This window comes from Clinocottus analis, unplaced genomic scaffold (assembly GCF_023055335.1).
Source record: "Clinocottus analis isolate CAN_PGR_092001 unplaced genomic scaffold, fCliAna1.0.p SCAF_9, whole genome shotgun sequence".
In the NCBI taxonomy this organism is placed as follows: Eukaryota; Metazoa; Chordata; class Actinopteri; order Perciformes; family Cottidae; genus Clinocottus; species Clinocottus analis.
Window position 1 is genome coordinate 11,884,057 of NW_027176251.1, and position 27,274 is coordinate 11,911,330.

Genomic DNA, 27,274 nt, shown 5'->3' on the forward strand with positions numbered 1-27,274 from the left:
AAGAAATACAACGGAATAAAAAATAAATAAATAAATAAAACACTGCAGAAATCCATGAGGATGTGTTCTTTCGAAATAACACACTTTGATGTGATTGATGGTTGAAAGCTGATGTATTGGAGCATGTTTGTTTTCGCTAGGTGTAGCTAATATACTGAGTGCACTTAGTGACCACTTTATTAAGCCAACTTGTAAAATGCATTGCAACAGAGCAGCTCTGCCAACAAATAGTATTCTTTTAACTGTAGGGTTTTGATTGAGGTTGTAGCGTGCTGGACTAACCCATTACATTAAGAGTTTTGTACACCGAATTTAAAAGCAATGGCAAACAAAATTAGAAACACATTTCAATATAGTGCAATGCCACCACAAACGACAAGATAAGCTTCTTGATTATTATCATAAGCTTTGTAAATGTAGAATTTGTGGCATAGCTGTTGCACTGGATTGCGATAGATTGCTTATGTGTGCCTAGTAAAGAGGCCATGAAGTGTATTGTCACTTTATAAAGTGGCTGCAGCTAAAGCATTGACAATATGCATCTAGATATTGCTCCATGTCTGAGTAATAAACCTTTTAGCTGTATTTTAGTCTCCACCAACTTTGAGTAAAATATTAGAAATGCACCAATACAGATAATATTAGATATCTGTTTGATACTGACTCAAATTGCTAGATGGGGAAAATGTTACCATTATTTCAATAAGTAACAAGTCAGTACAGTTCTGCATTTATTGGCCACATTTTGTGTCTCATAGTCAGGAAAGATGTTTAAGTCAGGCCTGAAGTTTCCTTTATTAGTAAAAAAAAAAAAAAAAAAAAGATCCCAGTCCCTTCCACACGGTGAGGCATGCAGTTTATCAATTAAACACCGGTATGTGATCTGTACTCTGTGTTGGCGGATAACCAAAACCCAGATATCGCCATTGTGACCGGAAAAGTCGTGACCGATGCATCCCTAAAAAGATATCTGGGCCTTTAAATTGGGACACATCCATTTCTTCACCATCTTGTTTGCTGCCGTATTGTGCTGCGCCGGTCGGGTACAGATGGGTTTATCTGGTCCTGCTTGTGGTAAGCAGTTGCCTGATGCAGCTGCAGAAAACTGGTTTGATAAGAAGCTAAAAGGCTATAAAGGTGTATAAAGGATGTATTTTACAGCTTGTTGTTTGCTCTTCTGCATCCAAGTGGACCAAAAAAGCTAATTATTGCAGCTTTAACAAATGCAGAACAATGTATTTATAGTGATTATTTTCAAACATATAGGTTCAATCCTCTGGAAAAGAATTGCAGCCACTGTCCTCTACGTGTCCTTATTGACACAAGTGAAGGAGTTTGTTGAAACGACAGCGGCCTTGTTTGTGTTCTGATACAGTCCTGCTGTGCCACAGAGTGAGTCCCATGGAGACTGGCGTCTGACAGGATCACAAGATCGGGACATAAAAGAGCCGGTGAGAACACAAAGAAAGCAGTGTTAGAAGGTGGGGCTAACTGCGGAGAGCAGCGCAAGATAGTGCAGTCTGGGGGGGCTTTGGGAGCGATGCCAACAACAGTGAAGGACACTGGCAGGTCACACTGAGCCATAGAGCCATATGTCCCACAAGACAGCAGAGTGCCACTCACTCTAAAGCGGCTTCAGTTCGGAGGGAAACACGCTGGAGTGCAGGTTTATTTTGGTTTGCGCGGGTCTGCATTTTACTACTTTTTATTTTGGAACGTGCAGATGTGTGGCCATTAAAGTGAGCGTTGGCACATCAAATTTTGATGCAGACGCTGCTCCACTTCAAGTCACTGATCACATCGGACACATGAACACGCAACCGCACACGTAATCCAGTCAGACCGACAAAGCAGAAAGATACTTCACGACTCAGCATCAGGATTGCGTTTCATATCTGTCTCTATATCCAACTTAATCACGGACGCGCACCATAAATCAACTGCTGACATGATTACTCTCCACTTTGCTGCTTGTGGAACCAAAGTGCACAAAACGACTTTGTAATGCAGTGCTTTCTTGGAACCAGCATATTGTTTGTTGTGATGTGATTACAGTACAAACGGCTTGATGAAAAATATATTAAGCAGCATCCATTCTTTATGAGTCCAGTGTGAGAATGCACAGAGGGCTTTTGTTGAGTTTCCCTTTTGTTGGGGGCAATTACACTGGGAGAGGTTTGGTCATTTATCAAGTTATTTTATCTGCGCCCTCTACTTTGATCTTGAATTAAATATCTACACAAATCACAAAATCTTCTCACTTTTCATACAGTTCAGAGAGCAGGTCAGAATTTCCATTGGGCTAACACTCAAGGTCAAAATAGGATACATATGCTATATTAATATTAGTCAGTGGCGGGCCGTGGGATTCAGACGTAGGCCTTCAATGAGTGCTGCGAGGAAAAAAAAAGGAGACGCCGTGAGCAAGGTGCAAGGTGTGTCTCGCGCATGCGTTAGACTCCTTAGTCCGTGTTACAAGACGGGTCAGTTGGGTTGCCGACATCGCCGCAGATCCATGACGCCCTTTACTTGGGAATGAAACCCTAAAAAGACACCCATCTATATTCAAGTCTTCTTCTTGCATCTTGCTTCAATTTCAATCCCAGTCTTGTCATTGTCCCGAGCTTTTCTCTAAACCTCTTTTAATTCTCTCTGCCAGATTAATGTAAGAAACAGCAGCGGAGAGTGGCCGAGCTCTCTGTTAGACTAATTGAATATGCTTTAGTGCCAATGAGTAACAGTAGACCTGAATTAACCTCACTATCAACCAGGCCTTTATTGATCGGGAACCCATATAAAGCCAAAGAGGCGCACTGCTGCCATGTGGCTTCATGGTGTTTCTAAATATACATATTAACCAAAGTTGTTCCATAATGCCTGACTGAGCAATGTGCTCTGACGCTCTGGGCTCTCCACGGGCCTCCTTGATCCTCCAGCTTGTGACCAGGAAATTGATCTGAGCGCTCCATCTTGAAGGACAGACATCCCAATTCCTGAAAGGGCATCTCAATGGCCAAGGGGCTATCAAGAGGAGCCGTAATCCAGACGTATCTTTTGTGGAAGTATTTTTGTCATGTGCGATGTTGAAAAGAGCCGTGACACAGAGCTGGATTACACATACCACGCTCGGAGCAGGACTTGTTGCATTTCAACGTTTGTGTAGCGCCTCGTAAGTCGTAATTCCACCCGCACTCCTTGAGCCATGTACAACCGTTAGCTCTGTCAGCACTGTTGCCATTCTTTGCATCGTTAGTGCCGTTTTTACCGTTAGCACCTTTAACATATCCAGTTAATGTCGGTTAGGCTTCTGTATTCCCCCCCGACCAAATCTTTAATGCGGTCTTCTCTGCACAGTGAGGAATCATTAGCTTTGTGACATTCAATGGCATATTCATGGCATTACAAAGCCATTAGAATTAGGAATGGAGATTACCCCACGGCTAGACCCTTTAGTGAGTGTGACAATGCTGATAATTATTGTGCAATGAGGGCATTGAACACATTAAACCTTTGATCAGCGGGAGGGACACGATACAGAAAGCGAAGCGTTTTGGATTCATTGATTGATGTGTTAAAATATCCTGGACCAAATGAGGTTTTAGACCTCACATTTTCTGTAGTATCTTTCTTCTGTTCTCTGTAAAGGCTTTCCTGTTTTCCCGTATTTCGTCATATTAACATCTTGGGCATTTGATTGCCTCCCACTGCTTGCTGCCACTGTATAGGTGAGGCCACACCCATTTTGTCCTGCAGCAGTTGAAACATGTTGGCTTCTTTTCAAAATGATTTAGCCACCGTAATGAAACCTTTTTAATATTTCTTTTCTCTTTGTTACTCGTGTATTGGAGTGCCTGAATTGCCTTCCTGTTTAAAATGCTTCTCTCCGTCCAGATTTTCAGCTGTTGCCATGGAATCCAGAAGAGACAAATGGGCTGCGTTTAGTTTCATCTACAGTACGAGTTGTGAGAAGGTTACAAAATAAATGTTTGATAAGAGGAGGAACAGGTTTATCAATTTTCCATACCGATCAAGCCCTGAAACTCTTTATCTTCATGCACTGGAATAAAAATGGAATGGTGCAAATATGTAGTGTGTAAGCTGTGTACTAATAGCTAAAATGATCTGATATCCATGACTCCTAAAATGTGAAATTCTTGACAAGCCATCTAGATGTCAGCACTACCCAATCACAAGGAGTTAAATATGGTAATTTTCCTTAATCACATCTACTTGAACATGTACAAGCCCACTCGTCCTCCTTGTTACTGCCGTGCCCCGTGCAATTCAGCAGAGACGACTTGACACAGGGAGTCAGAATGCCGTCCTTCCCTCACCACCGGTAAGCCTCCTACATCTGCTTCCAGTGGGGGGTAAGACACCTGGAGGCTATTTTAACTCTGCGTGTGGCCGGCTTTGAGTGGTCATCAGAGGTCACGGGGTCTGCAGCTGACATAAAATCGGCGCTAGGGTTGCCGTGAGTAGGCACATGGAGCTGGCAGGCCTGCACTCAGCCCCCACTGAGAGACAGCATTAGGCTGGCACGCTGACTTTTTGGACACTTCAGATGGCGCACTTACACCTCACACAAAGATTTTTAAAGGAGCAATTTAATTTCGAACACAGTGTGGTTTTTACCGGTTCCAAATAGCCAATCTTGTAAAAGCCTCTCCGAGAAGGGGGCGATGCACCTGGTCAAACACTGCGTGAAGCGGGTGAACTTGTTGGATCATCGCTCTCAGAAAGTTTGAGATATTATGGGATGCAGCACATCGTGTATCTCTTACATTTAACCTAATGTCACACATATGTGCCTATCCGATTCAGTTCCGGTCTCTTATCTGGTGTTTAATACGACAGTGTCTCAAATTCCTAACTGAGGTAAACTGTAGCGTGGTTCCACTCTCGAAAATAAATTACAACCGTGTATCTCGATGGTCAGGGCGGCAGCCAATTTTATATGTACCATTGCCATCGCAACCGCTGTAGTGGACGATGTAAACTAAAAGACATACAGCATAAACTTAACCTGCTTAAGGCATGTCGTGGACTCACTGGGGTGAGGTTTTGCAGATACCATGAAAACGAGCAGTGGAGTAGCCTTCTGGCTCACTTTACGAAGCATAGAGAGCCGGAGTAAATGACAAAATGTAACAACTTAATGCTTCTTTCACACACTCTCGTCACAGCAGTGAAAAGCACATTGCTTTCGCCAGCTGAAAACTTTGTGCGGCTTATTTTCTGTCACAAGTGCAGCAGAAAAGCATGGTGAAATAAGCAAGCTAGTTAGTTAGGTAGCGTACAGGTAGCGTAATTCCGCCACCATGAATGAGTACGAGTGGAAGAATATCTGCGGCTGCACTTCAGGTTCTGCACTGTTGACTCTACTGGTGCAGCAATCAATTGAATCCAATTTGAACCATAAATTGTATCCCTGATGGATTTAAGCATCCATGACAACTTTTAAAAGGGGCAGGGCTGAAATCGATCCATTTCTGATTCAAATTTAACTTGATTTAATTTGAAAATTAAAAAAATACATGCTTGTTAGATATCAGTCAGGAACAAACAACTGTGCCTCATTGTACGCGACAGACGGAAGAGAATAGATGGTGAGATGGTGGTATTGGACAAGGGAGGCAGAGAGGAAGAGACAGGGGTAGAGGAAGGGAGGGAGAGGAAGGGAAGGTAAGGAAAGGGAAGGAAAGGGACGGGAGTGCCATTGATCTGAAGAGGGAGGCTGTTTTTGTTCAGCTTGGCAGGTTGAGTTGAGCGATGCTGCAGGCTGGCTTGCCCATATGTCACTACTGCTTCCTCAGGCCCAGCTGTGAGGAGCAGGGGAATATGGTGGGAGATTGTGTTTGTATGTGTGTGTGTGTGTGTGTGTGTGTATGTGTGTGTGTGTGTGTGTGTGTGTGTGTGTGTGTGTGTGTGTGTGTGTGTGCGCGTGAGTGAAAGGAAGTACAAGTCTGTGTGAGACAGAAAGAGAACACAGTGAGTGTGTACTGTATGTGTGTCTGCAATAATGCATGAAATAGCGAGCGTGTGTGTGTGTGTGTGTGTGTGTGTGTGTGTGTGCGTGCGCGTGTATGTGTGTATTGCGCGAAAACTGTGCAATCCATTATTTCTTAACGGGGCAGAAATCAAACATTGCTGGCTGTCTAACTCTGGCTCGAACACAAAAACACACACATTCACAAGCAATTCCAAAAAATTCACCTCAGCATAGACACACACACACACACACACACACAGTAGTGTGCAGCATGATAGGTGGCCAAAAGCACGATTTGTCCTTCAGACTGTCAGTAACATCCTTTCACAGACTGATTTTCTTCCTTCTCCTGACCGCAGACACTGGCTACAGTGTTCAGTAAACACGCAGCGGTCTTTCTCACAACATTATACACACACACACACACACACACACACACACACACACACACACACACACAGAGAAGAGGCCAATAGGGCTGACATGTTGGTCCATGGATGAGAATTTGCTATCCTTTAAAGAATATTAGGGATCACAATTTTAAATGTATTTTGCATTGCGATATACAGAAGATGTAAGTGTTGTTGAAGGCTATAGAACAGTCAAATATAACTGTTTTCGTCGTATTTGCCTTTAACTTGGGATCTTTATCCAGGAGATGCTGAATAAGTTGCACAAACCCAAAATACCATGTCATTTTTTTTTCCACGCAGACGATGCCATATTGTTCTTTAACTGGTATGAAAATATACAAAATGCTGATGTCACATAAAACGGCATAATATGATGTGAATAAGCAGGAAACTCACATTATACTGAAAATGTGAGCTGAGTGTGCTTTGTTTACCTGCAGGAATTATGCAGGTGAAATGCACAGTGAGCAAGATTAAGTGTCACTTAGTTACAGTTTTAAAAAAAGAGAAGTGATATCTATTCCTGCTTTTCTGCAGTCGGACTAACTGTGGGCTTTTTAATAAATGAGACCATCAAATAGATACTAAAAATGTAAATGTTACTTGAGTTGGTTTATTACGTTTTCTTGTGAATACTAAGTGCATCGGAAAAGTTCAAACCACCCATAAGTGTCCACACACCACATAGGCAGATCTAGGCAAAAACAATCCTTCTTAATAAAACTGATAAATGGCAGAGGATTTGCTTTTAAGGTCATCGAGATCTGGCAGTGTCTCCCGGTAAGTTGGCAGGAGACAAATTAGGCCTCGTTTCCTCTTTGTCCAGGTGCCTCCAAGGAATTGGAGAAAAGAAACTGTAAACTATCCACAGGGATAGGCAAATTAATCAGAAACGCTGAGATAAAAGCCATTTAAACCCTTGTATGTACAAGATGACCTTTTTGGAAAAAGGTTTTATTTCTGAGTGAGTGACTATTAAAAAAAAAAAAGACACGGGGAAATGTAATAGTTACTCAAATATCAAGACTTTTTTGTGTTAATATGGCCTCAAGGGTTCAGGTCAGTCATCTCACTAAAACAATCAACCTTTCTCTTCTCTTCCGAGAGTCACTGCCCACCTACATTCATCACATAATGAATCCCTCTGACTCCCACGCGACAGCAACCTGAACGTGTTCCTCGGGCCATGAGCAAACACACTATCCACCTCTGAGCTGCCCTTCATGCGACAACAGCAGCTATACAGGCCGGAGCCACCCAGGTGCTGTGTTTGCAGACCGGCTCATGCACTAATGCTTTTAAATTCACTATCAAAGCAAGGAATGGGACCTCCACCATTCACAGAAAGGCTTGTTTTGTTTTTTTGTTTTTACAAAAGAAAGCAATGTAATTAACAATCCCATTTATTCTAAATTGCCACAGCAATACAGCCACTTGTCACTGTGTTGTAGTGTGAATATTCTTCAGCTTTTTCTAACACTGGCTTGTGCCCCCGGTCAGTTTTTTCTTGCGTAACACTGGCACAGTTGGGGTTAGAGCAGCCCCGGACACACGACTTGAGGGACAGGGCGCTGGTGCGTGGCGGTGGTGTATGAAACTCTGTCAGCTCATATTAATGTGAGATGGGAAGAGGACCAGGAGGAGGAAGAGGAAGAGGACAGGATGGCAGGCAGACATCACTGCCAGACCTCTCGCTCCCCCTACAGGACAGAACAAGCAGAGCAGCCTGCAGGGAGATTCAGCTGTGAGGAAAATGAGAGTGAATTTTCTCAGATTTATTTCCTCAGATTTATTTCACACATTTGACATTCCTAAAAAAAAAATGTCTTCTCATGTGTTAGACGTCAAAATAATTAAAATATTTTATTATTATTATCATGTTAGATGTCTAAACTAATCTACAGTATCAATCTATTAAATTAAATTGATCATGAATCAGTGAATTGCCGCTCTCACACACAACACCACGGCCGCAGCTCACAATTTATTTCCGTGATCATTTAATGCTGACACTGAATGATACCTATGACAGTTTCATGAAGCCCAAGTCTTGACCAACAGCCCAAAGCTATTCAGTGTATGAACCACATGAGACCCAGAGCAAGAGATGCTCACAAGTGGAGCTGAAGGAAAGCAAAGTGTTTCAGTTGCACTCAAAACTTCTCTTCCTTCTTCCTGCTGCAGCCACAATGCATACTATCAAACACATAAGGCCAAAGAGTACTGAATACTAAACGAAAATGTGCAATGGCGGAAAACACAGCTCCACGATATCATGAAATCTAATTCCTGACCCCTGTACCTTTCTGAAGTCTTCAGTGTTGAATTGCTCATTCAGAGCTAATTAAAATATTACAACTGAACTACATATGTTTTATTATGTGAGTATCTCTAGGCAACATTTCCTGTTGCTTCAGGCTGCATGCTCGCCTGCTTTGTGACACATTTCTATTTTTTTTGTCATGCCGAGAATCTTCTGTAAAGAATCGTCTGCCAATCACACAAAGGCACAGAAGCTCAAGAGAGATAGGACTGAAGTCACGTCCACTTCCGAGTGCTGAATGACAAGAAAAGAAACTAACGGGAGAGGGCACTGTAATTATAGGCAAAGTGTTTTCAATCAGCCTTTTTTTTTTAATTTCACAGGCGTTTTTTGTTTTTTTTTACTTTCAAGGGTATTTTGCCCCAGATGCACAGTGTCAAAACGTGCCACTCAGACGACTCGTCTCGTCACACATCGTTTATCCTTCACAATTAAAATGAGCCAAGTCAGTGAGGGTATAGTCCCATTCTAGCCTTGTGAAGTGCCTCCACTCCATCACTGGGGAGCAGTTCAATGAACTGAACACACCCAGAGCTTTCCACGGTGACACATTTCAGACGCAACAGAGGAGTCTTGTTCCCCCGAAGCGACACCTCGGCTCCTCAGGAGCGACGCCTCTCCCGCCTCTTCCTGATGGCCATCATTCATAAAACAAAACAAAAAAATATAACAGCTCGTGAATGGAGCTGTGAGGAGCACAGAGACAGGTGGCTTGTGGGAGAGCCAAAGACTCCTGCCAGTCACCCCAGAGAGAGAGAGAGAGAGAGAGAGAGAGAGAGAGAGAGGGTGAGAGCAAAAAAAGTGGGAGAAATTGAGGTGAGGGTGAGATAAACGGAGTGGAAGTGTGGTAGCAATGAATATGGAGACAGAAGGAGGGAGGGAGAGATTGGGCAGAATAAGGAGGGAAGGGAGAGGAGATGGAACAGATGGATTAGATTAAAAAGAGGACGAAGGTAGGAGGCAACAGAGAGAGAGAGAGAGAGAGAGATAGAGAGAGAGAGAGAGAGAGAGAGAGAGAGAGAGAGAGAGAGAGAGAGAGTGAAGAATCGATGGAGGGCAGGATTGAACCCTGGGGGAGGCAGAGAAATGGCAGAGAAAGAGAGAGAGTAGGGGATCGGACCGGTGATGTTGACCTCAGGTGCCAAGCATATATGCAAACAGAAAAGCAAGGGTAAAAGGCTGATATGAAAATGTGCAGGAAGCAGCAGCACCAGTGGGGGGAAAAAGGAACCAGGTCCCTCTCCTGATTCTTCAAATCTCCGCTATGAAAACGTACAGTATGATTGCTTTTTTTGTGCCGAGCCACTGAAGCCATCTGAAACAAAATGGAAATAAATTGTGTGTGTGTGTGTGTGTGTGTGTGTGTGTGTGTGTGTGGGTGTGTGTGTGTGTGTGTGTGTGTGTGTGTGTGTGTGAAGGAGAGAGAGAGAGAGAGAGAGAGAGAGAGAGAGAGAGAGAGAGAGAGAGAGAGAGAGAGAGAGAGAGAGAAGCTCTGCATGAGGTGAGTGACAGGCATGAATATTTAACGCCTTTCGCCGTCACCGAGGTGACGGCTATCAGCACGTCAGACCTGCCTCCCATCCATTCACAGCTGCCGCTTTATTGGCACAATTAGACAGGCATAGGCCTGTGATTAATTGAACTGCGCTCTGCATTCAATCCCTCCAGAGCGAGCACAGGCCTCTTATCGGGATCGCGGCGCGCAACGGTAAAGTTGTCGCCGGTCCACTTTGACCGGTCACATGGAGACGCACTCGTTTATTGTCTCGCCCGCATAGCTGAGCGTAGGAATAGGCCTCGGTGCAGGGCTTAAATCAAAAGCTTTACGTACTGTATCATAATAAACGGAGTACATCAGCTACATCCAATAGTGAGGCGGTGACTTTAGAAGACAATCAAAGTAAGATGAAACACTGTACTTCCAAATGCCCCATCGTACGTCTATAAAGTGCCACAGTTTAGGACTTTAAATATATATAAAGTCTATATCAGTGCATGGTCTGATGACGGAGCTGCTACTTTTTGGGCTGTGGGTTTGACATTGTTCTGGTCCACTCATGGTGCCGTTATAAGTGGGTTATGAATCAGCAGTCTTGCCCTTAACTGTGTAATTCTGTGTGCAGAAGCAATTTTGCTGCAAAGTAGAAGAAAAAAAATATTGAGCAACAGCACCCTCTCCTGGCCAAGAGAGCAAGATGAGATTTTACTCACGAGTCTCTGCTCGGTTCATCCACAGAAGAACTTGGAAGCAAAACATAGTCAAGTTAATCAACATGAACATAAAGCTGTGCCCATTTCAAGTCATCCATGAAAACAACTAAGGAAACACAGACTGAAAATAACTGAAAAGGAACTCTTTCTCATTTCTTGAACAAGAATATTGTGCCGGTTTAACAGCAGAAGATCATTCATACACTGAAGCTCTCTGAATGTTTTAAGAAAGTGTTAAAACAGCTGAAAAATACAACTCCTCTGATGACTGCCGGCTTTCATTACAAAACATCCAGCTACATGGAAGCCAAGCTCCAACTGGCACTTTAATGTTCTTTTGAATGAGTGAGCAAATAAGTACTCAGTATTTATATAAAACCATAAATGGAGACGTTGACCATGAAGAACCTTGAACCTGCTATCCTTAATGTTTATTTTTATCGATGAATAATTTACATGCTGCTGTATTGTCAAACACAATGCAGTTTGTTCAAAACTAAGCCAGGGCAGGAGGAAGGAAACATGTATCTTCCCTGTCTGTGAACCTCAGCACCAAGCCCATTGATTCTTACTGAAGACCTTCATCTCACTAAATGGGTCACAAGAAAATTGTTTGATACATTTTTTTTTTAAGGCATTGCAATTTTCTAAAACTGCCGGGCACTTTCAGCTGTTTAACGAAGAGTGACAAGCGCATGTGTTTGGGACTATTTTCAGCTGCGGATTAATACATATTGGATGCTGTTGCGTCGTTATGGCACTGAGAAGGTGTATGTGGGATTGATTCAAAATAAATTACAGTCCCAAAGCTGGTTATGAAGTACTTTGTAAACCATTGCAGCAGTTTGGCTCACTGATGTATTTTTAATAGCTTTTGGACAACATTGTAAGTCTATGGCTCAGAGGAATACGCTGTTTTTTTTGTGTCGAATAAGTTGCTTTTTGTGTTTTTATGGGATTTGCTGACAACAGGACAACTAAGGAATATCACCAGCCTTCTTCATGAAAGAATAGCTGATATACTTTGCATTAATAAGTCCACACTGCCTTCGGGTGTTATTGTCATTAATTCCTGAAGCTTAAATCTAGTACAGTACATTCTGTTAACTCACACTACAAGTGTTAATCCTCTTTTTTCAACAGCAAGAACCTGCTCATATTTCTGATGAGCCAGAAATCCACCAAATCCACAAAGAGCCTGATGGTTGTTGGATGTGACCTTCCTGAAACTGCACATCAAACCACATCTGATCTGGCAAGTATTCAGCCTAACTTAGTCGGAGGCAACCGATTTGCCATCGGCTGCCATCGTGTGAAGATAATGCCACGGCCCTGAGAGAAATCCATCTTTCTTCAACTGCACGTAAAGCTAAGTTAATGCATTTTAGGAGCACTCAAGAGAGTTTACCAAACTAACTAACCCAGAAGATCAGGCCCATTGAGGAAGTGAACACTAAAAACACGTCACTTTCAACTTTTCATTTACCAATAACTCACAGATGTGACACATCTTTGAGGTTGTTGGTTACACAGTTATGATCCGCTTACACTCAACAATGCAGAGGATTGCCAAACGTTTCCAAGCAGAAGAGTTAACGTCTGCCCTTGAAACTAAACCAAAAGCAAAGCTGAGAAGCTGGGCCCTCTGGTTTAGACTCTGGATACATTATCCCTCTGACCTCCTTGCTAACATATATTAGCTAGAAAGTACGTTGTACGATCTTTTAAGAGCAATTACTATAAGAAACTTTTTTATAACGCGCTCATGCTGTATACCTGTTTTACCCCAAAAGAGATGAGGAAGTACTTTGTCAAATATTTATTGTCTTAATCAAGATATCTTTAAAAAGTATGTATTGCTAATAAGACATACATTAAAATATGAATTAAAGCTGCACCAATCAATATGTCGATATAAATGACGATTTATTTCCCTCATTCAATGAGAGAAGTGCTGTTGCTGTAACACATTACATTACTCCTGTAATATGTGATGTGAATGTTTCATAGTTCATTATATTAATTGCCGTATGTATGTTTACAGTATATTATGAGTTATGGTCATTACGGGAGAGTCAAATGTTTCTTAAAAATGTTACGATCTTTATACTTTTCTTTTTACGTTTAAGTGGTACATTCTCTATTAGTGCAAAGGGTGAAAAATAAGTCTTTTCCCCACGTGATAAATATCTCCCCTGAGGTTTTGTACTATGAAATGAAAGCCCCCTTTTTTTCAACTATTGCAAACCTCGTTTCAGTATCAGTGCGTTCCTGGTGTGTGGCGTGCAATACCTCCTCCTGGTCCAACATGTAGATCGGATTTCCGGCGTTCACACGGAGATGGGGGTTCCAGTTGTCCTGGGGTGGACGCTCGTGTGAGGGACGCTCGTAAATGGGGCGCTCGTGTGAGGGAAGCTTGAAGGAGGGACGGTCGAAGGAAGGACGGTCGAAGGAAGGACGGTTGAAGGAAGGACGGCTGAAGGGGGGGCGGTCGTAGGTGGGATGGTCGCAGGAAGGACGGTCGTAGATGGGACGTTCGTGAGCGGGACGGTCGTAGGAGGGAGCGTGGAAGGACTGGACCGGGGTGCGATGATGGTGATGATGATAGGAGGGGGGGACGGCACACCTTGCATCTGGACAGGAGAGAAGGAGGTAAGGGTAGGGAGGGAGGAAAGTGAAGGTCAGTTAGGATCATCGGTAGGAGGGCGGTGATGCTGTGACACATTGTCCTCATAATGTCAGTGCCAGATGTCGTTACATTGTACTTGATAGGCCGGCTTGAAAAGAGGGCATTGGTCATGATGAGACCATGCGGGACAATGCTGGAAGCAGAACCGGATTCTGGAGTGTTCAATAATAAAAAACGGAATTCATCTTATTCATGATGCACTTGTTGAGCAGGATATACAATGTGTGTGAAAGACAATGAGGCCTAAACAGCAGCATTAAATAAATTAAGCGGTATCAATACAACAAAGCAGAAAAAGATCTGCATCGCAGGAATAGTGAGACATTTTGAGACATATTCACATTCTTTTCACGATTTATAGATTATCGTTGCCACTCTCATATCTTAAGCTACATACAGCAGTTATCTTAGCTTAGCCTGCAAACAGTGGGGAACAGCTTGCCTAACTCTGTCCGAAGGCAAGATAGTCCAACACATAAAACCTCAACATTTTGTTTTGATAGTTTTTGTTTTCCTAGAACCAACAAACTATATAGGTGCTTGTGGATCGTTTCTTCAACCTTGGGACGGAGGCAGGCTAGCTTTCCCCTGTTTCCAGTCTTTATGCTAATCTAAGCTAACTGATTCTAGAGAGTGGTATTGATCTTTTCCTAAACAGCGAGTCAAACCTATTCTGTTAAAAAAAGTTAAACTACTGTAAAAGTCCTGAAACTAATTCACTTTTTTTTCCCTATGAACACAACATCCTCGCAAACACACCCTCTGAAACGTGTAATCAAGTCTCCATCTCTGTTAGTTTCATAGTCACAGCTAAAAATGATAAATTGTCTAATTGCAGAAGTCCTGGAGCCAGCTCACCACCAGAATCTAATCACCTGCCCCGTGGCCTGAAGCTGTGCTTTTCACCTAATTTAACGGTTCTTTCCGAAGGTTCCTGAGATCTCCTGCTGACGGACAGACAGAGATACTAAACCATAATCTCCTCGGTGGGCTTACAGAATTACCTTTGACGTTATCTTTAATTCTGAGGATCAATCAAGAAGATGTGGGGAAAAAAAGGAAAATTGTATCTGAGGGCTCTGTGCCTTGTTTAATTTCAGAAATTGATCACACAGTATTTGAGACATAATTATGGATTACTTTTTTTCTCCCAGAGTAGCTGTTTTATTTCATATTAGGTAATAAAAAAACGTGTGACTTAAGAGCTTTGGTAAATGGGGCACTTTGTCTTTTCTTTCTGTGCTGCTCCAACTTTCCTGGCCTCATTGCACTGCTTTAACCTGTGTTTTAACTTAAGGAAACACATCGGGTACATAATAAATCAAGCATGTGCAAATATATCCAAGCTTTTACCAGTAATACAATCTAATTCATGGCCCAGTAACACTATTTGGTTGCAATTTTCTTTCTTTGTGACTTGATCAAAATCTAAATGATGCCTCTGTTCTAATATTGACCTTGCTTTTTTTTCTTCTTTTTTTTCTTGCTCCTCTTATTTGTTATCTCTCTTTAAGCGCCAGACATTTTTACTTCTTTCCCTTGAAGTGAGAGACAACAGCAGCATCTCTCACTGCTTCAGATTATGCCACTGAGCATTTCATCGTTTTCAGCTACGAATAGAAAGGCAAACGTCTCGAGGCGGTTCTCCCGCTTCATCCTGACTGATGCCCGAAGTCAATGACTCTCCGCTCTTTTAGAAACAGTTTAGTGGAACATGGCTGAATCAATCATAATTGTTTAAAACTTAAGAAATAAAAATAAATAAAAAAGATGGCAATATCTCCCTAAAAGTCCCCACTCCAAACGCATCCCGAACACGTGCTCTGGTCCAGCGGGAGAGTCCTGGACTAATTTGCACTGAAGATAATCTTTCGAAGTAAAAACAATAAGAACATTTTGATTGTTTTTCAACGAATCTTGGGGTGAACAAGTTTAAGAAGAAGTCACCGCAGCGTGTGTGTGTCGGCCAAATGAATGTTTCCCCAGTGGCGCACACCTCATGTATCAATGAAATGCCAAACTTACACTTGCAACATCTGCGGAGTGTTCAACAAGGCTGGAACACACACATACTGTACGCACATTTTCATACAACCACACACAGACGGATATTTATTTGACTCTCTATTTGGCAAGGCGACTGGGCCGCTGCACTCTCGCCTCTTGAAAGTCAGAAGGACACAAGTCACCTGTGGCCCACAATGCAACACTCATCGGCGTGTCATAACCGATTATTTTACCGCGTCATCAGCGCTCAGATTTTTCCAGGCGGTCGACGGCTGCAGTGCTTCTCCGTCCCCAGCCGAGGTGGGAAAGCACAACAGGCAACCGTCTAATTGTGGCAAAATAACAACTCTGTTGATCTTGCAAGTTCCTGTTTGAATTATGAATCAAGCTGCTGAAATATAGATGAGCTCCTCACCAGGCACAGCTAATTAATATGGACAATTCAAAAAACGGAAAGGAGTGAAGCATGGAGAGTTGATTATCTTTCATACATGCACCATGTGGTCACACTGTGTTTTTCTCTCACTGGGGAAGCAAGAGGTTTGGTGTCCTGAATAAAAGGGAAAGTTCACCCCCAAATCTAAAGTATGTCTACATTTCCTCTCACCAGTAGTGCTATTTATGAATCTAGATTTCATAGATCTAGATTCTACATACATATCGATGCATTCATGAATCTAGATTGGGACATTGGCCGCAGAGATGCCTGCGTCCGTCAGGAGACACACACTTCCTTCTGCACTCTGATACGGTTGGAGGGTTTAGTTCAGGAGGAATAAAATAGTTCCTACATAAAACACAACAACCTTGAGAAATCAAATTGTGATTTCTGAAAAGTGACGTTGCTGTATTTTTTGGGGCGCTTTGAGCACCCCAAGCAGAGTGCCATAGAGTCCCATTATAAGACTACCCCACAGCCGATATCTCCAACACTCTGCAGCTCAAACCAAAAGCAATCTATATTTTTGATATTGATAAGCAACACTTAAAGGACCCCTCAATCAGATGATCACTCTGAACACTCAGGAAATTGCACATATAGACATCGTTGGTTGTTGATGTTGTTGTATATTTGTATAGTAACTCGGGGCTATGAGTGCACGCAGTGATGGGGAGCATTAAAGGGTCACAAGAGCCTCAGCTCAGCGTTTGTGTTTGCACAATTCTTTTAAGAGAGCCAAGGGGATATTCAAGTGGAAACGACTGAAGCATGTAGGATGACAAAATCTGGAACGTTTGTTAGTTATTTTCTTCCAGCGTATTCAGGCGGTTTAATCCTGCAGAACACGTTCTGCGCTTTCTGGGGCTGCAACTGAAGATTATTTCTATTATTGATTGAAAGGCAACTCGGTGATGTCATCAAACGTCTTCAGGTGTCCGACCAACGGCCAACAACCCCATAATATACCATTTACTTTAATGTGGGACGACATAAAGCAGTCAATCCTCACATTCGAGAACCTGGTAAACCAATGTAATTTTGACCTAAAAAGTGACTTTAACAATGAGTTAATTGTGAAAGCAGTTGCTGAAGAATTGACTCATTGATAATCTAATGATTGCAGCAATAGCCCCACATTTTCTCTCTTAATTCTCACCAATTTACAAACCAACAATATTTGATATAAGGGTCAAGTTCCTGTTCTATGTGAATACATTAATATAAACTTAGTTTCTTTCTCTAATACACATTTTCCTGGAAAAATCCAATAAATGCTTACGAAAGCAACACTAGCTGATTTATTTTTATTTGATGATTAAAATGCTCTCTCTTTCTCTCTCTGTGCAATTGAGTTGAGAGTAAAAACACAATTAAACCAAATTACTTGTGGTTCTCCAATGCTTTCCACATCCATCTGGGGAAAGCCAGTCAGGATAGTCACACAAAATTCAGGTAATGCATATTGTGGAGTGTCGTGTGATGAATTGTAAAGGTTCTGAATGGAAAGGATGAGTCTCATTACAACTTTTGTCACGATCCCGGGTAAAACAGCTGAAAAAGCATTTTAAAGGTACACGGCTTTACACTCTATTAATATGCTCTGAGTAGTTGTGTTGCACAGCGGGTTGTTTGCAAATGTTATCTTCAAAGGCCGCATGGCAAAAAATATTTTTGTTGCAATGGAAAATTGTAAAAGTGTTGCAGCTTGCGTCAAACAAAATGCTCTGGCATCTCGTTTCATCATTAAGAGGGCACCAGCAGCAGCTTATTCCGCTCTTTCTATACATAGTCCGCCGTAGTGGATGGGTGTGTCGGGCTGAAAGCCCCTTGCTGTAAAAAAGAACGTGATAGCTGCTGAGTAAGTGCTCCATCGAACGCTGGTCATCATCACAGGGCGTCGGAGACGTAAAGCACTTTGTGACTCGCTCTCCCTTTCTCCCTCGATTCTCCCTCCAAAAAAAGCACCTCAGCCCTTGAATCCAAACTTTGTAACTGTGCAGAGCAAAGTCATGATGCTGAGATATTCACTGGAGGATAGCAGCGTGAGTCATCCACAGCCCAATCTGCACTACTCTACTGTAGGCCTACCTCTCCACCCCCGAGGCTGCCTATTAAGGGCCTGTGAAGCGCAGTGGACAGAATTTCAATGAGCAGGCTCATTCTTCTGTCTGTCCGTTCTTACCATACAGGCTGCACATACGCTGTACAGTAACGATTTGGCACAAGCAGAAATGCTGAGACGCCCCTTTTTTTTCTCCGCTCGTCTTTCTCTCTATCCTTCATTCACTGTCCGCGGCCGGCTCTCTGTATTCTCTCCTCGCTCTGCCTTTGTTCCTCTCTCGCCTTCACTCTCTCCGTGGGCTCTTTTCCTTTTTCTGCCATCCTTTGCAGTTTACAAAGAAGAGTCCCATGCACCAATCGGATGACTGGTCAGCCTGAGTCAACGTTGTCATTACCGGAACCCGACAGGCCTAATGTTGATTTATACACATCGCTGAGCTCCAAAACAGCGCTAAAAATAAAGCTTGCAATATCCGCGGGCCGCCCGGGGCAGATAATGTCCTCCTGCAAGCATGGCGGACGGAAGCATCTTAACTTTTGAGGAAAGACAGCGCCACACGGTGCACATGTCATTACTGTGACCTCGGCTGCACTAGTATCACATAGCGTCGCCTCCGAAACGGAAAATGAACAGACTGAATACAGATTTTTTTTTTTTTTTTTTTACCAAGAGTGAATCCATGGAAGGTAGCGAGAATAGATGCAGTGCTGCACTTTGACAAGCTGTGAGTCATAGTGGTGCATATGTGCAGTACAGTGGGCTGCTGGCAGCGCTGAGTCAAGCGAGGCATGTCAAGTGTCAGCAGCGGGGTCACAGAGGCCCAGGAGTGCGAGGCTTTTCGCTGAACAAGCACATTTGTCATGCCCTCAATTTCTGGGAAGAAGAAACTTCAGTTCGTTAGACTTCCATCAGTTTTGACTATGCCAGTGGATTGGCATGAGCATGCGGCACAATAAATGATAGCAAACTTAATTCAGAAATCCGGCTTTGCTTCATTAAAAAGGTAATCAGTATAATTTATCTGCTCCATAGCACAAAATTACCTAAATATATCTGAGGGGGGTTGATAGGCTTGTTGATCAATACCAATTACTCAATGATTACACCACGGGGTGGCGAGACCTCTGGCTTCCAAAACTCAATACACACACAGAGCAATCTAAAGCGCTCACAATCTCACCCCGACTTCTCCTCAAATAGCTCAAAAGACGTATGAGCAACACAACCAAAGACCAATTGTTCAGCTGTGTAAAATGACAGCAGTGCTATAACAGCATTTTGCATCATGACGCTACCTCTGCACCCGTCATATCTGTTGGATCTCTGCTTTAATTAGGTATCTCTATTATGAAAATGTGACTTTATTTGAGCCAATTACAGGCTACCATCACTCAGGGGGTTACTGGCGGAGTCGGAGGAGGTGACAAACTAATTGTATCCGTATTGCTGCAGTTACAGCTGATTACTTAATGTGATTTTAATGATCACATTTTAAAGACTATTTTTTTTTATTATACACAGTAAAATGTGGACTTCGACACGTTCATTTTGGAGTTTAAAAAACTGTTTCAAAAATTGTCAGTTTAATATTTGTGATATTACTGTGATGTTCTACAATAAATCTATTGGGTTCGTGTTTGAGTATGTTAGCTCTTGAAAATTATCCAGCTAAAAATCCCAGCACAGTGTTGCCAATGAAAGGAGCGAGCAGCACTCGCTCAAAAGTCATATAAATTTACAGAGAAAGTCGCCAGGTCAGCAACACTAACAGCCTGTCTTGTCAGATCTCCTCTGAACACACCACCAAAAAGTTAGCATTATGAACATAAACAGACATATTGTTAGCACACACTGAAAAAAAACATTTGATTTATTGATTGCTGAACCAAGAAAACGTGAAAGTTTTTTGAAGAACATAACCAGCTGTAGCTTTGACAATCAAATGTGTCGCTCGTAGAGTCGAATCAACAGAGAACGGTCACCTTCCTCTGGCTCTACTTTACTTCCTACTACTTCCTCTCTCTCTTTAGCAGTTTTACCCCAACCCAACTTTTATATCCTGATACATAATCTCAGGGCGTTTGCAGAGACCATCATCCAGCAATCTGATACTAGTGCTCCCTTCTTTTCCCAGGCGTAGAAGTAATTGAAATATTTCTTTGTGTCAGGTAACATGAGGCCGGAGGGGTTCTATGGCAGTAAAATGTCACCGTGACCGAATAAAGGCAAGCGACAGAAGAAACCACATTGTCATTGATAAAAAAAAACTGTATTTAATGTGGCTCAATCAAATCATGGCCGGATACCAAAGAGTCCTAATAGGGTCAGAATTCAAACGAATGTCGATCTGCCAGCTAAGAGGTAAATGACAGACACAGTTAGTATACTAGCTGGTGAACATTATTGAACATGAACGGAAACCAAAACAAAGCTCGAAAACGAGTTGACGTTGGACTGAAATTGATCAGGTCGCCAAATACACATCCTGAAAAAAGTGTTTTTGCTCACATTAGTTACATTATAAAGTGAAATTATGTTTGGGTTGAAATTTGATGGCTTGTCATGGAAATTTTGTGGCCGAAACAAATTAATAAAGCAGCTTTAATAACTACTACTTAAATATATTGTACATTATAGTCACAGTGTACCCCGTGTGTATACATCCCCTTGTCCTAAACACTGATTCATACCTTCCATCAGACCTTAACTTGCTCTTCAGTACTATATCTACCTTTGATCAGAGCCTCCCTGCAATATACTTCCTTACTGAGTACTGTGTGTTTTCTGCAGGGCTACTCGAAAAGCTGGAAGGCTTTGGAAGTACAAAATCACCTCCTAACCTGTAGCCATGATGCCTAAAGTGTACACTCACCATCTGCTATACTACAATGCAAATAAATGTATGTGTGTGTCTGTATGCATGTGTGTTTGTGTCTAAGTGTAAGTGCAGTGCTGTGTTGTCTGTGTGGAGACCGAGAGCAATACAAAAAAGCTTTGATCCCCTTTTAATTTAATTTCACCTCCTACGATGAGTCCACTTCAGCCATGAAGGAGAGATGTTCAAAGAGGAGGAGCGGCTGGGGGTAACGGTGTGTGTGTGTGTGCGTGTGTGTGTGCGTGTGTGTGTGTGTGTGGGACAGAGAGAGAGTGGGAGAAGGGGAGAGCGTATCCTCACCTATCAGATCATTCACCCAGCCCTCACGCGGCGCGTCCCGGGTTCCCCATTGCTCACCCAAAGCGTCCACGCGGCGTCACTGTTGCTGCGCTGCAAGCGCCTTGAATCCGCCCCCAACTCCACCACACAGGAAACAAGGTTACTGCCCAAGAGATGTCACTTCCGAAACACCCACTCCCGCTCGCTCGCTCGCGCTCGCTCCCTCACGCCCCCAGCCTATTGCCATGACAACCGAGAAAAGAATAGAATATAAGTGAGTGTTAAAGAGACAGAGGGATCAGAGAGACAGGGTGAAAGAGGGATGCAAACAGAGAGATGGAGAGGGGAGGACGGAGAGGGAAAACGGGGAAGAGGGAGGCAGAGGAGAGGAGGAGAATGGGCAGCAGAGTGGGAGAGAGAGCGAGAGAGAGAGAGAGAGAGAGAGAGACAGAGAGACAGAGAGAGAGAGGTGAATGAGTGGGCGGGGAAAGGATGGATGACAGAGGAGAGGGTGAGAGATTGAGAGAGCGAGGGCGAGAGCGAGGGCGAGAGAGAGAGAGAGAGAGAAAGAGAGAGAGAGAGAGAGAGGCATGTGGTGGGATGAAATCGAGGGGAAAGGGAGGAGAGAGGTGTCGACGCTGTGGACGCCGGGAAGAAGAAGAAGACGAAGACGAAGAAGACGAAGAAGAAGGGGAAGAAGAAGAAGAAGAGGAAGAAGAAAAAGAAGAAGAAGAAGAGGAAGAAGAAGAAGAAGAAGAAGAAGAGAGAAATTATGTGATGCGAGAGGGAAAGAGGGAAGGAAGGAAGGGAGGGAGGAAGGAAGGAGGACACTTTTTTGGGAATAGGGAGCCCACATCTTGTTCCCATAGCAACACAGCCATCCATGAAATACTGACTTGTACCTCCCTCTCACTCTCTTACTCTCTCCGTTTCCGTCTCTCCGTCCCTCCCCCCTCTCTTTTTCTCTTTCCATCTCTAACTATATATACACACACACACCGTGAGCGTAAGTTGGCACCGAGGACGCAGGCAAGTAATCCACGCTCCGCAACATCGTCAAACACATCAAAAGGTACCAAATATACCGTCGAGTGATCCTTTGCTGAAGCTACGCCGCGAAGGCCGGAGTACGCTGGAATGAACTAGTTCATGCGATGTGTCATCGAAGCCCGTCTGAAGGCAACAACCTGCTGTTCCAGAGCGGCACGAGTCGTGAGGCGTCGTACAAAAGAGGCGCAACAGCGATCACTACAGGAGAGGCTGGCCTCAAAGGCATCTGTGCTGTTGCACTCGGTTGTTCACACAAAAAGTTGCAGACGTAGATGTGTGAAGAATAAAACATTTTTTTTTTTTTTAGAGAGAAAGCTGGAGTTAAAGTCCAGTTCCAGCATACCTTGAGGTGGCCGTGATTGTCAGACTGTCACGGTCCGGGTGTTGGGAGGAAGTTTCACATTGATGCTTTAAAAGGGACACTTCACTGATGCTTCAGCCAAAGCGCACCCACACATGCCGAACTGTCAGCCCGTCGAGCTGCATTGTGGGTAATGTAGGCACCAGGCTTTGACAAGAACGACCGCAAGATGATATTTGAACTGTCAACCGTGAGTGCTGCAATTTTATCGGAGTGCATTGCTAAACACACAGAAGGAATAAAGACGCTATTTTGGAAGTCACAAGCTTCATTTGACTTAACTCGGACGAAGGGATGCTCCAGGGCAGCGGGAGGAGCAATGGTTCAACTTACATACATGAGGTCTAGTGAGGTAGACTGGACCAAATCCAAACCGATCCTTGAATATAGTAAAACTGAGTGAACAGATACTGTTGATGACAGCATCAAGCAAAAAAAAAAATGCAATATGTCTAAAGGGGAAGACATGTGGCCATCATCCCACCATGAATCCCAATGAAGTCCAACTTTCGACACCAACTCCTGGCAGCCTCTTCTCTAACACCCCCCTCCTCCTCCTCATCTAACCTCCCCCTCTGCCCATCTGTTTCTCAGCCCTGTACCCCTTTGCTCACTGGCTTCTTCTTCCTGGATGTGACCCACCTTTTATCTCTATCGCTGCTCCTCCCACTCCTCCTTTTTTGTATTTTACACTGTCACACTTCCAGTCTTTCATCCTCAATATTCCTCTCTATCTGGGATTTTTTTTAAAAACCTAAATTATCTGTCCCAGAATCACATGTCTACCATTCACCTCTCTCCTGTTCTCTCTCACTCCTCCATCTTCTCTCACACTCTTCTATTTTTATTTCTAGATCTCTGTGATGTTCCTCTCTGCCTCTCCGAATCTAAATTCAAATGTAGCTACCTGAGTCTTTGTCTCATCCCTCCCGTTCCTAAACGTGGCCTTTCCGTTCTTTCTCCGAACACACGTCTTGATCGCCATGCCAAATTCCAACTCTGCACACGGGCACACACGTCAGGATTATCCGATGATAACTATTCGATGAACAAATACAAAATTACTTCAGCACTTTAGTGTTCATCCATGTTCATGACTTCGTGGCAGCAGTGGCTCGAACAGCCTCAAGATGACCAATCAGGTGTGGAAGCATGAATGTACTGTCTGTCCTGGCTGCTTACTTATATGTGCATTTGTCTTCTTTAGTGTTGATGTATGTCACGTGCCTCCAGTGTTTTATATGTGTTTTTACTGTAGGAACACTTTTCTTTTGCTTTGATGTGAATACGTCTGTTGATACGTTAATGTCTGTCTATCGATGAATCTTAGCTGCATTATGTTATTGGACAGTTTTTTATTTCAGGCTGCCATCAAGAAATCTGGTCAGGGACAACAGATGAAAATGAACCTCTCTGGCTAACTGTTTTACTGTTGATTGGTGTGCATTGTCCCGTTAAATAAACAAATGAATGAATACATTTAAAAAAAGGGCCTCGCCATTCATTTGCCTCGACATCACATAGATGTGAATGTAGCCCTTTTGAAACTTAGACATCTCCACCATATTACCACCATAACGCTGTGCGCTTACAAAACAAAAAGATATAAACAGACGTCAACATGTTTGATTTCATTGGTGAAAGTCAATGCAAGTGTCTGATAAACCGAACATCATGTAAAAGCAAGCATTCCCCCCTCCCCTGAGATTCTGAATGGGCCAGACTCAACATGCAAGTAAGTACAGATGAATGACAGGAGCAGCTTGAGACCATTCAAGCTTTGGCCGATAGCAAAGTTGGGTTTGCCTGTTATATCTGTGCAGAAGCATGCTCCCTCTCTCCGCTGCTCTCTGGCTCGCTCTCAGTCTCCCACTCGCTTACACTTACTCCCACAACTCTCTTTGCGTCTCTCTTTCGTTCTCACTCTCTCCCTCTTTGTGTGTGCGCGTCTCTCCTTGTACTTACCTAATGTCTTTTAACTATAACTGTCGCTCTCTCACGCCAGCCATGTCTCTCTCAAAATGTCAAGTCAATTAAAATTGCCCAGATATGAAACGTGACTTGTGTGTATGTCCATCGGATATGTTGGACGATGCATTCTCCTGCCTTTTGATGAAAATATATTATTTTTAAGAATCAATCTCTCTTTGCCAATGTTTCCAATAATGTGGGAGCTAGTGGTCATACAAAAATACAAATTAAATAAGCCCCCCGTTCAGATGTCTCTGTCGGGTCACGGTGAGCAGGTACATGGGCTGTTTCTGTGCCTTTGTTCGCCTACACCGATCCACACAATGTCGGTTGTTCATGCCAAGTCAGTGTCGTAATCAAGACTTTACTCACATCCTTTTTTTTTATCTTTACCTTCCAGAAGAAATAGTAAGACTTAGAACTTGATTTAGAAATTAGGATTCCCCTTGAAGTGAAATAATTTTAAGAAATGGGAACGCACCGCCTCTCACACGCCCTGTGTTTGTTTGCTCTTCCTCTCCCTCACTCCCATGCTTCCTCTGCCCGTATCTCCCCAGTCCACCATCTCTTCATCGCTTCCTCACTTTAGATCTCTCCTGCATTTTGCTCTAAACAGTCCGACAGGCTACACAGGAAAGTCTCCAGGTTGCTCTGCGGGGCCCTTCTCACTCGGGGTGTGAATAATGAAACACTGTGGGGGGAAATGAGACGCTGGACGTCTCTCTGCTGCTGCTTCATTCAGAGGGAGTCTCTCCACCTGACTGTGAAGGTGATATATGTAATATGCTGCGAGGAGAAAATAAAGATGAATGGGGAGAAGGGGAGCTCTGTATGTGTGTGTGTGTGTGTGTGTGTGTGTGTGTGTGTGTGTGTGTGTGTGAAGTAATACCACATAACTTTGTGCAGTTTCAAAATGCAACGACAAAAATGGCGCTACTGTCTGATTGCTAATTTAAACCATATATATATATATATATATATATATATATATATATATATATATATATATGTATATATATATATATATATATATATATATATATATATATATATATATATATATATATATTGTAGCAGCAACACTGCTTTTGCAACAGAAATATTATATAAAAGTAAACTATTATAACTCCTTTCCAAAGAAATTATCACAGCAAAAAGGAATATTAGCATCTCTCAGAGGCAGAGCTGCACCAGAGGCCACAATAATCAGATGAGCACTGATTGCAATTGTCTTGGGCAATCCAACTTTTAAAAAAATGATCCAGCTGTCCCAAAGTGTGTGCAAATATTATAAATGTCATTATTTTAATTCCTTTAAAAATGAGGATGAAATAGATTATTGTATTTTTAGTTAAAGAATCTTAGCATTAGTAGTTTTACTGAATGTATTATTTTGTTGTAAGTTGCTTAGAGCTAGTATTAGGAAGTTAAACAGGTCATAAAATCCCTCTATTATATATTTATGTCTAATATATTTAATATCACACTGAAAACATCTTCAAAAACACTGTATTTATTCCAAGTTTTTTGACAAAAACTACATTTCACATTCAAGATTACATTTTCACACATCCTGATCGTGTTATAATTGACCGTTGCTCACAATACTCATTTTTACTGAGTAGAGCTGGAATGCACTGTAATGCAAACCAATGTAACCTTCATTAACGTCAGCTGTAAAGCTCTTTGCTCTCGGCAGCCTGCTGAAACAAACCTCGATGCGACGATAGCTGTGGTGGCTATTTTACGGCCTGCAACCGTCAAATGTTATCAAATCCAGAGTTACCAACTCTCCAACAAACTCTTTGGGTGCGTCAGTCATTTGCAACAAATAACAGCTAAATATTTATGTAGGTCCCCTCAAGCAGGGAGAGATACCTTCCCTTGTTGCTGGCATCTGCAGTTGCCATAAAGCACAGAGCGGAGATTGAGAAAGCAGAACTATTTATGTCAGGGGGAGGTTTATAGAAGCTCCCGTCTTCTAGTTAAAATTGCTGCCGGTTCTGTTTGGCTTCACCTAACATTGAGCCACTGCTCACACTGAGTTTGCCTCGGACAGCATGGTACAGTAAGCCAATATGTTATCTCCTCCCATGATAATTGAATCTGTGGCGCCAGATATTCTAAACCTCCTATCACCAAAGTGTCAGAGGGCTTTATAGCACTGAGCTCCCATCACAGCTGCTGATAACGTATGCAGACTAATCCCACTGTTTTACTGGCTGCAACACAGATGTGGCAGCATGAAATAACCAAAAGTTGTTCCATTCACCGTACTCTGTGTCGCTGATTTATGAAAATTAGACCCTCGTGATTTTGCATTGAGGTGCTCGAGTTGGCTCTACAAGGGCATGGTATTGAGTTGTTTACTTAATCAGTGATGTCATAGTGAAAAAGTGATGTCATAATCTCTGTTTTTATTTTGCAGTGAGAGCATTTGCTTTTTGTAGTTTGCCAAGTTGCCCTTACATGTGCTGTAACTGGCTAACACCTGGTGTACCCCTTTAAGAACAAACTACACTGTATGTTTTGGATGTTGAATCTTTGTAACGCATGTGTCGTACTATATCTTCTTTGGCACGTCTTTCTGAAGCACCGA

The 27,274-nt window shown here is 42.8% G+C and overlaps 1 protein-coding gene across 9 annotated transcripts in view; it reads right to left on the bottom strand.

The window, feature by feature from the left end:
- syngap1b (synaptic Ras GTPase activating protein 1b) overlaps nt 1-27,274 on the bottom strand; it is a 126,256-nt gene that overhangs the window by 82,474 nt on the left and 16,508 nt on the right. For all 9 annotated transcript variants that reach the window (XM_068569937.1, XM_068569942.1, XM_068569938.1 and 6 more), the window contains exon 2: nt 13,232-13,572. In XM_068569937.1, coding sequence (XP_068426038.1) covers nt 13,232-13,572 — 341 coding nt within the window. The remainder of the gene's footprint in view (nt 1-13,231; nt 13,573-27,274) is intronic.